The sequence below is a fragment of the Hippocampus bargibanti genome, linkage group LG05, assembly GCF_051943395.1.
Source record: "Hippocampus bargibanti isolate YZ-2025 linkage group LG05, ASM5194339v1, whole genome shotgun sequence".
Taxonomy (NCBI): Eukaryota; Metazoa; Chordata; class Actinopteri; order Syngnathiformes; family Syngnathidae; genus Hippocampus; species Hippocampus bargibanti.
In genome coordinates, this window is record NC_142738.1 from 4,217,996 (window position 1) to 4,232,972 (window position 14,977).

General features: G+C 39.6%; 1 protein-coding gene and 2 non-coding genes across 3 annotated transcripts; all 3 read right to left on the reverse strand.

The window, feature by feature from the left end:
* Window positions 1-1,212: 1,212 nt before the first annotated feature.
* trnam-cau (transfer RNA methionine (anticodon CAU)) lies at window positions 1,213-1,285 on the reverse strand. The gene has a single exon. It is a non-coding gene; the product is annotated as a tRNA-Met (tRNA).
* A 277-nt stretch (window positions 1,286-1,562) lies between these two features.
* On the reverse strand, window positions 1,563-1,636 carry trnan-guu (transfer RNA asparagine (anticodon GUU)). Its single transcript has one exon. It is a non-coding gene; the product is annotated as a tRNA-Asn (tRNA).
* Window positions 1,637-4,482: 2,846 nt separating this feature from the next.
* On the reverse strand, window positions 4,483-12,457 carry tes (testis derived transcript (3 LIM domains)). Its single transcript, XM_088997188.1, has 8 exons — window positions 12,254-12,457; window positions 11,493-11,578; window positions 10,633-10,705; window positions 9,938-10,384; window positions 8,268-8,645; window positions 7,071-7,286; window positions 6,835-6,993; window positions 4,483-5,011 (listed from the first exon to the last, which is right to left on the reverse strand). Exons 1-8 carry the CDS (start codon window positions 12,278-12,280, stop codon window positions 4,826-4,828), a joined length of 1,572 nt encoding a protein of 523 aa, XP_088853314.1. The 5' UTR covers window positions 12,281-12,457; the 3' UTR covers window positions 4,483-4,825.
* Window positions 12,458-14,977: the final 2,520 nt, after the last annotated feature.

Here is a 14,977-nt window from a genome sequence, read left to right on the forward strand (position 1 = left end):
TGAGGGATTTTTTGTCTATATTTTAATTTCATTTTTACATTTCTAGTTTTCGGAGAGGAAACAGAATCAGAAACAAGTGACATTTAGTGCCATTGTTTTAGAGCAGGGGTGTCAAAGTCATTTTTTTGCCGCGGGCCACATTGTAGTTATGGTTTGGCCTCGAGGGCCGTTATGAATTTGGGGAACCCATTAGAATGTTTAAATCCCTTCAAATATTACATATAGAGCACACAGCAAATTAATGAATAACTCGTTTTCAAATCTGAAGTCAAGAATAATGACTTTTATTGTGGTTGACATCCAAAAATATGAAATTTTGGCTCAGATTTTAGCAATCATCATGGAATTTAACAAGTTTAATTTGCTTTCGCGGGCCGAAAAAAATGATGTGGCGGGCCGGATTTGGCCCGCGGGCCTTGACTTTGACACCTGTGTTTTAGAGGGTAATTTTACGACAATTGACTTTCACCTGTTTTGCGTTTTTTTTTTTTTGTGCATTTATATAGTTTCCCCCGGTCAGTCAACTACTGACAAAAAAAAGCATCAAAAGCACATGGATGGTCAATCTCTTGCTAAAGAAAATTTAGACATGGCTGTTATGGTTATGGACCAAATAATAATTATTATTATACATTACATTTTAAGCGCCTTTCAAAGCTCTCTGTCACGGTTTGCAAGGTGGTAATGGCGGGTGCGGATCCCAAAAAGCAGGCAGGAGGGAGCAGGAGGTTGTTTGACAAATTGTATTAAAATAAAGGTCAGCAGGAACAAAATGTAAAACATCAAAATCATCTGAACAGAAAAAAGTATCAAAAGAAAACCAAGTGTAAAGGTCCGCCAAGGTTAAACAAACACATGCACAGCATACAAAGCATGCAACAAACAATGAACCGACACCGGATGGTCGTGCCGGGAGTCCTTTTAAGTGTCACTGATTGAAACGACCGGCACCTGCGAGGCTGCAGGAGGGGCGGACAGCGCCACCCGTTGGTCGCCAACCAGATCATGACACTCTCAAGGACACGTTACAGTCACAGACAAGCATAGGTACTATAATAAATAAAATATAATCACAAATAGAATGCAATAAATAAAATATAAATAGAAACAAGAGAGAGAGCTACACAGAAAATTCAACTTTAAAAAATCCGAAAGCTCAATCTAAATTGGCAGACGCCCATTGTCACACTGATCCATGTGGTGCAAAAATACTGCCCCGTGTGAGGCTCGAACTCACGACCTTCAGATTATGAGACTGACGCGCTGCCTACTGCGCCAACGAGGCCTGAGAGTCACGGGCTCTATGTTTTCTTACATAATACTTAACGTGAGATACACGCGAACAATGAGTCCATATTCGAAATTTGACAGCAATTTTGAAAATGAAAGTGGACACAACCATTTAATGCTCCACTTGTTCTTTGCCTGACAAATGTTACTTTTTGCTTGGAAAGATCGAAATGAAAAAAAAGATGACAATATGGGAAAAAAACAACATAAATGCACAAATAATATTTCTTAAAAGGAAAAAAAATACAATACAAAGGAGCGTAAAAGACGTACGTCCCTGGGTGGGCTCGAACCACCAACCTTTCGGTTAACAGCCGAACGCGCTAACCGATTGCGCCACAGAGACGATGCCTAACTGACTCAGTACGACATATAAGTACCTACATTAGATATAGTGCAAAGGACTAAGGTTGATGCCGACATATTATCTTTTTATGGCACTTAGCGAGTAAAAAAACGCAAAATAAGAACGTTCGTTGGTTCTCTGTCGACCAGTCGAAAATGTGGCTGACCTTGAGCAGCACAATCGCGAACTTCGATTAACAAATGCAGATTCGTCATGGAAATAATTGCTGGATTTTGGGTTCACTCGGTTCACATTTGTTCAACAGGTGGCCTGGAATTAATTTGAACATGATAAAACTGTCCAAAGGTTATTTACAAGTTCAGCGTTTGTAGCTCAAGAACAAACAAAAGAGGATGATTTGTGTTAAATCTGCCAAATAAGTTAAATCTACACATTCAAGGTAGCACGATGCGAAACAAAACATCAAATATCACGTCGTATTTGAAAAAAACACACCCGAGTGCATAATAGGCAGCTTTTTGTTCGAGATTTTCATTTGTATGGAATTAAATTACTACATTTAATTTTTGGGGGAGTCGTCAACATTTTGGCACCAAACACAGGAAGTGAAACCGACCGATTTATCTTAAGGGATAATTTTCTATTATGTGTCTATTTTATTTTGATGGAAAAGATCACTTTTCATTCATCTTGTATTTTCGGGAATTAAAAAAAAATATTTATTTATAATTATGTAAGATCTTTGTTAAAGCTTCAGCTGTTGTTAAAGCGCGATATAAATCACTATGGCTGTATTGTATTGTCCATTTAAACGTGTTTGTAAATGGGTTTCCGTACAAACATACGATTTATGTATTGAATTCTTGCAGTTGTCATTGATTCTTACGTACATTGGCGTTCCCTGCAGGTCAGAGCAGCAATTGCAGAATGATTGTGGCGGTTGACCGGAGTGGTCTTCTCATCAAGCCTGAATGAAGAGGAAGTAGCCATGCCGCCATTAGAAGACAATGACGTTACTTGGGTGATGACGCTTCCTGGTATTGTCAATAGTTTCCAACCCCAGAAGAGTAAAAACATGATGTAGTCGACAACGTTTCCCCCATCATTATGTGAAAAATAAAAACATAACTGACTGTCTTTAATGTTGCAGATGAAAATTTCTTGCCCTGTGACTGTAAAGTGACCTTGAGAGTTTTGAAAGGTGCTTATAAATGAAATGTATTATTTCTGTGTAAGCTCTCAGTCGTACAGGAGTTGTCCATCGATGAAAAGTTTCTTCAGCTGTCATCTGTACTTCTTTGAAGGTGTCGGACGTTTCGCTTCTTATCCAAGAGGCTTCGTCAGCGAACTAAAAACGTTTGCTGGTAGCTTTGGCCCTATATGCCAGACCTCTGCTATGATAGGTCCCTGCTCTCAGGTTGGGGGGAGCAGAGGACTATTCCCTGAGGCGACACTGATTACTTCTATAGTCCTGACTGATTACTTCTATTGCCCTGCCTGATGGGCTCTACGGCTTGCCCCATTTGCTCTAGTATCACCTCATCAGCATAACTAAGCTTATATTGCCTAAGAAGACTGTTTTACGAACCATCCAAATTGAACCTCACCCTACCATGGCGATTTAGTGAAGGATTTTGCTGTTTTATTAAAATTGCTTCTTTTACTCTCTTTTCAAACCATCTATTTAGTTCACTGACGAAGCCTCTCGGATTAGAAGCGACTGCTGAAGAAACATTTTCATCGAAATGCATTATTAGTATTACTGTTACTATTATTATTATAACGATCATCATTATTATAAAATAATGGAAGACTCTTCGGGCATAACTTGATGGACATTCCAACTAAAGGGACTTCTATAGGTTATTACCACATAGGCTTAGTCATGCTAATGAGCAGATACCAGAGCTAATTGGGCAATCAGAGCTAGGTATAGGACATTAGAGGTAATCAGAATCATAAGTAATCAGATTAGCTTCAGAGAGTAGTCTACTGCTCCCACAACTTTAGAGCAGAGGTCTGGTCCCTAACGGAGAAAGGCGGTTGCCAGCACAACTTTAGTTCGCTGACAAAGCTCTTCGGATGAGGATCGAAACGTACGCCCGACGCCTTTAAAGAAGTACAGATGACGGCTGAAGAAACCTTTTCATCGATGGAACGTACGACGGAGACACAGACGTATTCAATCTAAAATTCAAACATTTTAAATGACACCACGGGATCCGCCAGGAAGAGCTGGAAGAAGTGGCTCGGGAGAGGGAACTCTGGTAGATGGATGGATTTCATTTTGCTCGATGGAACTAGTTTCTCCAGTGTGACGAAGGCAGAAGTATACGCCGAAACATGTCAGGTAATTGAACACCTAAAAAACACTGTCTGTAAGAGAACTTGTTGTAAATTGGAACTACAGTAGTTTCTGTGGCTGAATTTTCAAAACATTTGAGGGAACGCTACTAAGCTAATCCTCTTTGTCCATGGAAATAAGACACAAAATGGCTGCTTGGGACTTGTCCATGGAAATAAGACACAAAATGGCTGCGTGGGACTCGGCCATGGAAATAAGACACAAAATGGCTGCTTGGGACTTGTCCATGGAAATAAGACACAAAATGGCTGCTTGGGACTTGTCCATGGAAATAAGACACAAAATGGCTGCGTGGGACTTGTCCATGGAAATAAGACATAAAATGGCTGCTTGGGACTTGTCTATGGAAGTAAGACACAAAATGGCTGCTTGGGACTTGTCCATCGAAATAAGACACAAAATGGCTGCTTGGGACTTGTCCATCGAAATAAGACACAAAATGGCTGCTTGGGACTTGTCCATGGAAATAAGACACAAAATGGCTGCTTGGGACTTGTCTATGGAAGTAAGACACAAAATGGCTGCTTGGGACTTTTATTTTGCTGGGTTTACTCTTGACAGAAATGACTATCACATTTCATATTCCTCAGTTTCAACATTTATGGTGTTCACAACAGAACCATTGGTCTCTTATACGTACATGGTTCAATTATTTTTATTTTTTGCAACTGTCTCACAAGTACTCTTAAAAATATACAAAATGAGCCGACATGACTACTCAGCAAATATTCAGTCATAAACTCATATTTGAATGAAAGAAGCTAACGGGGTTTTCAGTAGTGACATGGCTTAGACCTGAATGAGTATTAAAGAAAGTGCAGACTTTAAGGCACTAGTACAAATGGCTTCACCTCATCTTGAATTCACGCTTTTTTCTTGCACTCGACAGAGCAGAAGAGTCGTCCCTGTACCGCCATGAAGCGCTGGCCCATCAGAACTTTGGCGCAGCCGAAGCACTTGAAGCACTGCGGCGCCGCATGCCAGTGGTGCTCGGCGTATGACACCCGTTGAGCTTCGGGCTCCACTGCGTTACCGCACCCCGAACATTTCTGCGGATGTCGAAGACAAAATGTACTTGCTCTCATTGTTAATCAAAAAATAAGATAGAATTTTCATTCCGAAAGTGTAAATGTCATGTGCGGTTGAATTTCATGAATTATAGTTCAAATGTATTGCCAATAATTGAAATAAAAATCGTTTAGTAATACTGATGCTCCCCTACTTACGAACATTCAAGTTATGAACAATGGTACATACGAACATTTTTGTAATAAAATATTGTAATAAAATATGTAGTATTCTCTCCAGTTGTACCTGTACATATCTTTATAGAGCATATATTTTATTACGGAGACGGACATTTACACGAGTGAGACAAACATAATGAACACGAAAAAAACAATTTGCCGGGAGAGAGAGGAGCCGCTGCGTGTGCACGCGCCGCCATCTTGGAAAAAAAAAACACGACACTACCTCACTTTACATACAGAAATTACAAGTATTGTCTGTTGTCAATTGTATGTCTTTTAGCCACGTTATAAGTGCCTTGCATGCCTTCATTTGTGCTGTATGTCATGCATATTAGCACGTTTGACAATAAAGCTGACTTTGACTTGACTTTGACTTTTATTAAATATTTATATTCAGTACAGACAGGTTACTTATACAATCCTTAAAGGACAACCGACGCCTCCGTACAAGTTGTGTCCAAAATTTGTAAAATCACTTCAAATGACTTCTACTGAGCATATTTTACAAAGATTCCACCGCATATAGCTATGTTTTACGTTTTAAGACTCGCGCTGAATATTCAGGAAGTCTTGTTTTTGAGTTAGTGACTATACCTACCGTGACGTCACGTCTGGAACGCCTCTGATCGAGAAAGCGACACACAATGCATTTTGGGTACTTTGCTTGGTCTAAAAACTTCGTGTTGATGGCGAAATTAGAAGGAAAATACATAAATAAGGCGATGGTGAATCGTTGTGTGTTGCACCAAAACTACTATTTGATACTAGTTGACACAAATTCCCAGCAGACAAATCAGCCCATTTCCAAAGGAGCTTGGGTGCCATCTTGTGCATTTTCTGGGACACTACATTGGAGTCCAGACGCCTCAATATGAGACGGAAGGACTACTTTAATCGATTGCAAACATTTATGATTTCCTCTTCAGAACTATTTGAATCATATTCATAGCAGGATGAGTAACAAGAAATCATCTCCGAATCTGAAGCCATTGTTTTGATGAGTCCTGGCGTGACGTCACGAACAAGGGGGCGGGACCTTCTGAAACTGAAACTTTCTGAGGTCATTTTAACTTGAACTTTTTTAACTTTAAGTCATTTTTTTTGGTATTTTTCATTTGACTAAAAATATCAGCCTGTGTGTTTTGGGTATTCTAGATGCTATAAAACGTATTTCTGATATCAGTTCGGAAACAAAAAAATTGTGTCGGTTGTCCTTTAAACATACTTACATAAGCCTTAAACATACATTCCATACAAAATATAGCACTTACAAACAAATTCACCTTAAAAACGAACATTGGGAACATATCTCGTTCGTAAGTTGGGGAGCGTCCTGAACGAGATTGACCACAGCACAGTTGTTGTTTCAGTATAAACCAATACAGGTTACTTAAACAATCCTTAAACATACTTATATAAGCCTTAAACATACATTCCATACAAAATATAGCATTGAATCAACTTACGAACAAATCCAACTTACAAACAACGGTTCGGAAAGTATCTCGTTCGTAAGTTGGGGAAGCGTCTGTAACGTGATTGACCACAACGCAGTTGTTGTCATAGCAAGCGGTAGTTAGCTTACAATGTGCAGCTAAAGGTGTAGTCAGTGTCTTACTCACCACGGCGTAGTTGTTCATATAGCAGGACGTGCAGACGGGCTTGTCCTGCTCCATCACGTACGTTTCTCCGGCTAAGACCAGATCGCAGTCAAAGCAGCAGAAATGCTTCAGGTGCCAGTTGTGACCCTCGGCTTGCGTGTACTCGTTACTGAAGATCAGCTACGGTGGGCACATAATCATTAAATTAGCAAATGCTAATTGTCAGAGAAAGCTGATTGCAGATCGATCGATTTCACCTCATCGCACCCGGCGCAACGCGGCTTCTCGCTGTCACCATAGTGACGTCCGCAGTAGAGTTTCCCGCGCTTCCAAAAGTAGATCATATCCACCAGCAGCTCGACGCAGGTGCAGCAGACGAAGCAGGCCGGATGCCACAGCTTGTCATAACCGGCCCGCTCGGCGTACACGGCCGGGTCGCCAACGCGCATCGGCTTGTTGCAGCGGCGGCACGACTGCAAGGAGGAGGATAACAGTTTTCAGAATGTGAACAAATAAACGTCATTACAGCATATAGTAATAAAAAAAACAAACAGGAGTAATGAAAACCATTAAAGGACAACCGACGTCTACGGACAAGTTGTGTCCATAATTTGTAAAATGGCTTCAAATGACTTCTGCTGAGCGTATTTTACAAAGAGTCCACCGCATATAGCTATATTTTACGTTTTAAGACTCGCGCTGAATATTCAGGAAGTCTTGTTTTTGAGTTGGTGACAAGTCCGTACGTGACGTCACTAAAGGACCGCCCCTGACTGTAAAAAAGACGCATTGTAGCGGTCCTTCCATCACGTCAATGTATTTTGCTGTACTTGTTTGGTCTGGGGACCTCGTGTTGCACCAAAAAGCCGCCAAAAGGCCACAAGAGGGCGTCCAAGCGCCATATAAGGAATTTATCAGCCTGTGGAAACGGAGGTGGCCACAGGAGGTCGCCATTTTGTGCCTCTTTTTTTGGCTGAGAAATTTCCCCCCAATGTTGCCTCAAAATGGCACAAATAAATTCTTTAATCGATTGCAAACATGTATGCTTTCCACTTCAGAACTATTTGAATCATATTCATAACTGGATGTGTAACAAGAAAGCATATTCTCCCAATCTGAAGCCATCTGTCTAGCTAGCTATGTAGCTGGCTATATATTAGCTATATAGCTGTCTAGTTAGTTAGCTAACGGTTTATCTGGCTATCTATTAGCTAACTGTTATCTAGCTAGCGTTCTATTTATTTGAGTTACTTCCGGGTTGAGTGAACGCTGGCGCATGTGGCTACCGCTGCTCACACGCAGAAAAACCGATTTTGTAGCTGTAAAGTGGCCTTGAGAGTTTTGAAAGACGCTTAGAAATGAAATGAATTATTATTATTATTATTATTATTATTATTATTATTATTATTATTATTATTATTATTATTATTATTATTATTATTAAAAGTCCTTACGAAGCTTTGCTGCGTGGCTCCCGGAGCGGCCATGGCTCCAGCAGCAGCCGCGGTACCCAAGGCCCCTCCAGTTCCAGCGGCCTCCTGTAGAGCCACTGCTCCTGGTCCCGCTGCCTTAGCGCATCCAGCGCCGCTAGGCTGCACCAGAACCATCTCCTCGGGCAACCTGACGTCGCCGACACCCAGCGCTTCGTCCTTGTACTTGCGCACGAACTGCTGCATCTTCTGGACTTCGGCCGGGCTCAGTTCGTGGCACTTGGCAGGGTCCTGGTCGTGCTCGGGTAGCTGGCGAGCCATCTGTTGGCGGCGGTAAGCGGCGCCTTCCGTGCCCGCCACGGGCCGTTTCTCGGGAGGGAGTAGTTCGATGTAGCGCACCGCCTGTAAGGAAAGAAGAAGAAGAAGAAAAAAAAGACCAATCATGGAAGAGAGAAGGGCAAATATTTGAGAGTAAGATAAGACTGCAGACCAAACAATTAGCACAGCACATTTAGACCTTGGTAAAAATCTAAACAAAAAAACTACAACCATGGCCGCCGCCCCCCCCAAAAAATAATCATAATTTTGTAGGATTTTTCATCATCTCGTTTTAATGTGATGAAATCTAACAACATTGTGCATTCCATCTAGTTCACAGGTGTCAAAGTCAAGGCCCGGGGGCCAAATCTGGCCCGCCACATCATTTTATTTGGCCCACGAAAGCAAATCAAACTTGTGCGATTCCATGATACTTTCGAAAGTCCGATCCAAAATGTCAAATTGTCGTATGTAAACCACAATAACACGAGTTATTTTGACATAAAATTTGAAAACTAGTTATTCATTCATTTGTTGTGCGCTCCATATGTAATATGTGGAGGGAATGAAACATTCTAATGCACAGATGTGAAAGTCAAGGCCCGCGGGCCAAATCCGGCCCGCCACATCATTTTTTTCGGCCCGCGAAAGCAGATCAAACTTGTTAAATTCCATGATGATTGCTAAAATCTGAGCCAAAATGTCATATTTTTGGATGTCAACCACAATAAAAGTCATTATTCTTGACTTCAGATTTGAAAACGAGTTATTCATTAATTTGCTGTGTGCTCTATATGTAATATTTGAAGGGATTTAAAAATTCTAATGGGTTCCCCAAATTCATAACGGCCCTCGAGAGGAAGCCATAACTACAATGTGGCCCGCGGCAAAAAATGACTTTGACACCCCTGTTCTAATGGCTTCCTCAAACTCACAATGGCCTCCCGAGAGGAAACCATAACTACAATATGGCCCGCTGCAAAAAATGTGTTTGACACCCTTGATCTAGTTTATACAGGACCGTCACAAACATTTTTTTAAACATTTGAGTGAACTTTGGCGCCCTCCAGCGCTTTTGGGCGATTACACCCAACATGAAAAAAATGTAAAACAAAATTAGAAGAAAAGACAAAACACAATTTTTAAACATAAAAATATAAAATCAAAAAAGTGAACAAATAAAAACCAACACAAAAAACAGTTGAATTACATTGTGAAATGAATGCAAAAAAATATAAAACTAGTTTTGTAGGTAAAATATATTTAAGATAACTAATATAAGTAGACTTTCAACATATATAATAATAATAATACATTTCATTTCTAAGCGCCTTTCAAAACTCTCAAGGTGACTTTACAGTCACAGGACAACTTACCACATATTTGTTAGCCACAGGGGGCGCCCAATCATACGTGACAGACTGAAGAGGCGTTGTTTTGTTGACCGGCACTACGTTGGCAGGGGTGGAACTGATGGAAACGCGCGCCGTGTTTGCCTTGACGGGGGTAACGCCGGCCGGGCGAGTTTGGGCGCCGGCGGATGGCGTACTTCCCGTGGGTGCGGGTAAGCCAGCGGATGGGGGACCTCCCGTGGTTGTAGCGGCGGGCGGTACGGAACTTGCAGCGGCAATGGCGGTGGGAGGTCCGGCTGGGGTGACGGAGGTGGGTAACACGGTGTGGGCGGTGCTCGGTAATACTATTTGGGCGATGGCGGGGCCGCCCAATGTGATGGTGACGGCGTTGCCGCGGTATACGGGGACACCGTCCGTCTTCAGCTTGGCAATGAGGCCGGTGTACTTGGTGTCCTCAAAGAGCTTCCCTACCTGCACGCACAAAATATTACATTTATTAAAAAAAAAAATAATAATATTTAAATACAATTTTAGTTAAATAAAATAAAATTAAAATTAATGGATTATATTTTATTTAATAAAATTATAAATATAACAATATATATATATATATATATATATATATATATATATATATATATATATATATATATATATATATATATATATATATATATATTAGTATCTAAGGTGGAAGCAGAAACATTTGAACTCATAACCTTTTTGTTCTCCTCCGTGTTCATCTGCACATTGTGCTCCGCGAGCCCGCACTTGCAGTTACGACAGATTTTTCTGCAACAGACAACCATGGACCAGCATGAATAATAATAATAATAATAATAATAATAATACATTTCATTTCTAAGGGGATTTCAAAACTCAAGATCACTTTACAATCACAGGATAAGTTTTTTCTGTGGGTGAGCAGCGGCAGCCACATTCGCCAGCGTTCACTCAACCCGGAAATAACTGAAATAGATAGAAAGCTAGCGAGCTAATAGATAGCAAATGGATAGCCAGCCAGGTAGCTAGGTAGATAGCCAATAGATAGCCAACTGAGAGTTAGCGAACTAGCTAGATAGCCATATAGCTAATAAATAGCCAGATACATAACTAGCTAGCTAGATAGCTAATAGATATCAAATAGATATAATAATAATAATAATAATAATAATAATAATAATAATAATAATACGTTTCATTTCCAAGCGCCTTTCAAAACTCTCAAGGTCACTTTACAATCACAGGATAAGTTTTTTTCTGTGGGTGAGCAGCGGCAGCCACACGCACCAGTGTTCACTAAACCCGGAAGTAACTGAAATGAATGAGCACGTCTTGCTATTCCACACAGTTGAATTTAAACAACAGTCGGACAATTTTACATCAAAAACTATAAATAATAATTTTTACTTCTAAGCGCCTTTCAAGACTTTCAAGGACACTTTACTGTGACGATGTGATAAGAATATTTTTAGCACAATAATTGATGACGGCCATTCAGTGTCCATGTCGCTTCATGTGTTCATAATTCCAGTAGAAGAAACCTGCATGTACGCGTTCAGTGCATGAATGTTCTCACCTCCAGAAATGAAGCTCGAAGCCTTCGCATTTGTCTTGACACTTGAGGCAGGCGGCGCCCGCGCCAAACTCGTGTCCCAGCGTCATCTGAAACACAAACATGACACAAAGAAGACATTTTCATTTTGTATACAAACCCATGCAACATCCTTTCATGACCATTTATGGTCACTGAATGAGTCGGTGACCCGAGCGTGGTTCCCCAAAAACATGATCTTAGGAAGCCTCGTAATGTGTTTCTTCCTGTTTTTACACTTAGTTCAATGAATGCAATCAAAACTGAAGTGGACCTAATGTTGTGGCCCGCGCTCGCGTCATCGAAAGTTGAAACATTCACCCAAAATATACAAATTACTGAACGCATAATAAACGCATAATAAACCAACTCAAAAACAAGACTTCCTGAATGTTGCGCGCGAGTCTTAAAACGTAAAATATAGCTACATGCGGTGGAATCTTATTAAAATACGCCCAGTAGAAGTCATTTGAAGCCATTTTACAAATTATGGACACAACTTGTCCGGAGACGTCGGTTGTCCTTTAAGCTAGGAGCCGTTTTGACGTGAATACATTGGAATCTGTATCTGAATCGTGTATAATGTCAAAACTAACAATCATGATTATGACATAATAACTAAAGCAGTTTGATAAAAGGTGTCAAACAAACTAGTTACTACAACTTCGAGACGTTTGTCTTTGCTTCCCATTGACGACTATCTGCACCGTGTCCGCCTCGCGCACCTTTCCAGGGCGTCGACTCACCTTCTTTACTTCCTTCTCGATCTCCATGTTCGCCTCTCTTGTCACTTTGGCTGTTAAAAACACACCAACTGAAGCATTTGGACGCCGTCGGAAAAACTGTTACAAATTACCCGCAAAAGAGAGACGACGAGTAAGACCAAAGACGACAAACGGCTAGGTTTTCACAATTCACATCACTTTCGGTTCTGGATGGCAGCCCACTACTCACCAGCGTCGAGTTAAAATCACAATATTTCCGGTGTTGAAAAAACTAAAATATAGTTACAACGAGTGGTTTCGTCTTTTTCGTTGTGTTTGAATGTTATGTTACATACTACATTAATAGACCATCTTTTAAATAATCATACAATTTGTGATCGCCCAACTAACACAATTTTCATCGTTGCGAGAGTCATATTATTTTATTTTGAAATTAAACATTGTACTACTATAGTCCTCCCACTAACTTCGACGCTGCAGTCCCATTCACCTCGGGTCTGTCCCAAATGTGCTGACAGATGTTCCATCTGGCCAATAGAAACAATGCATACAAATTCCACGTTCATGAAATTAGCCAATCAGCGGTAACTAAAGGAGGGGCTTCAAACTGACAAAGGACTTTTTCAAATTTTCATTTTGAACCTTCTGAAACATTCAATCGTTGATCAAAAAATATGATTTTAATGTGTTTATTATGTGTTAAAGATTACAACAAGGGCATACTGACAAAGTAATCGTTGTGGTGTTACATGTCTCGAAAAAATATAGTTTCCTGCAAGGACTTGTTCTCATTGCCACACCCTGAAAAAGCTATGAATTGCTGTGAATTGTCAAATGTTGCTATCATTGGGGCATTCTGCTATTGTGTTGCATATTTCAGCGTATTATATTTGCAAACGACTATATGAAAGCGTTATTTCTAAGTCTACTAACTCAAAAACTAACTAAAACTAACTAACATAAAAACTCCAGTATAGAAGACAAGGCTAAGATTTACCCTGAACTGCACAAATTAAACCACTGAATAAAATCGAAATAAATTCACTTAAATAGCCACTAAAATGAAAAAGGTAAGATACAATACAATACAGTAATAATAATAACAATAATAATACATTTCATTTTAAGCACCTTTCAAAGCTCTCACAGACAAGCATAGGTACTATAATAAATAAAATACAATCACAAATAGAATACAATAAATAAAATACAATTACAAATAGAAACAAGAGAAAGAATACAATACAATACAATACGATACATACAATACAATAAAACACAATACAATACAATACAATGCAATGCAATACAATACGATAAAATACGATACAATACAATACATATTGATTTACATAGTGCTTTAACAACAGCTGCAGCTGTAACAAAGCGATTAACGTGGATAACTACCACACACACTATACAGCAAATAAAGCAGTCACAAAGATAGTACCAGGGAGTAAAACTACAATCAAGTCTGAATCATGCTGAGTCAAATGCCAGAGTACAAGCTGAATGAAAAAAAAATCTTATTGATATCACAACTAACATATAAAAAATGAAATTGGCTTTGATTAAAAAAAATAAACCTCAATAAAGATACATGTACTGTACTTCCATCATACATACTTACTTTACATATATACACACACGTACAACATGCACGTTATAGCGCTTACATTAAATACAAAGAAAATAAACCTCAATAGAAGTGAAAAAAAAAAAACACTTGTATTCATGTTGTAGATTTCTTTCTTTGTAATAAAACAATCATATTCTTCTATGAAGTCCTTCGTTGATGGTATCATTTGAAATTCATTTCCAAACCAACCATTTTCCACTCACTTTTCACCTGCATTCATACAAAACTATACATTTACGCAATTGTATGCATGCAGCAGTGTATACGGGGTACACGTATAAAAAGGGATGTTCTGTGAAAACCTTGCGTCACTGTGACAAGACGGCTCAGAATAGGACGCTTGATCTTCGGTGAGCAGGTACGCGTTGGTATCAAGGTCTGCGTGTGTCTGCGTGTGTTTGTGTGTAAGGTGGGGGTGAGATCGTTGCAGATGGTTTTAACACCTGCATGATTCGGAACTTTGGTATCAGTCGTCTTACATAAAGCAACGGGCTAAATGTTGTTTATCTTCAAGTAAAATGAATGTTGCAGTGTGTTTAAAGAATGTCTAATATTTAGATATTTAATTAGACATTCCCACTAGGAGAATTGTGTGTCTGTTATATGTGACATTTGCCGTCAGAAAAGCACAGATTAATTCACATTAACACGGCAGTTCTTATTATTTGTTAAGGTTTTCATATAGCTGCAGTGTGATGTCACAAAAGAGGAAGATGTAACGGTAGATGTCTTCTTCCTGGTGTCTTGTGAGTCTTATTTCATGTGTGTGTGTGTGTGTGCGCTTGACAATACATTACATTACAATACAATACATATTGAAATTTTACAATACAATACACTACAATACATATTGCTTTATATTGCGCTTTAACAACAGCTGAAGCTGTAACAAAGCGCTTAACATGGACATCTATCATATACATGAAAAATAAAGCAGTCACAAAGATAGTAGAAAGCACCAGGGAGTGAAACCAAGATCAAGTCTGAATCATGCTTTGATTATTTTTATTTATTTTCATTTATCCATACTTATAATTTCTCTCCCTGCTCATTTTCTTTCCTTCCAATTCTCAAATACGTCAGCATTCCACGTTGCATGGGAATCA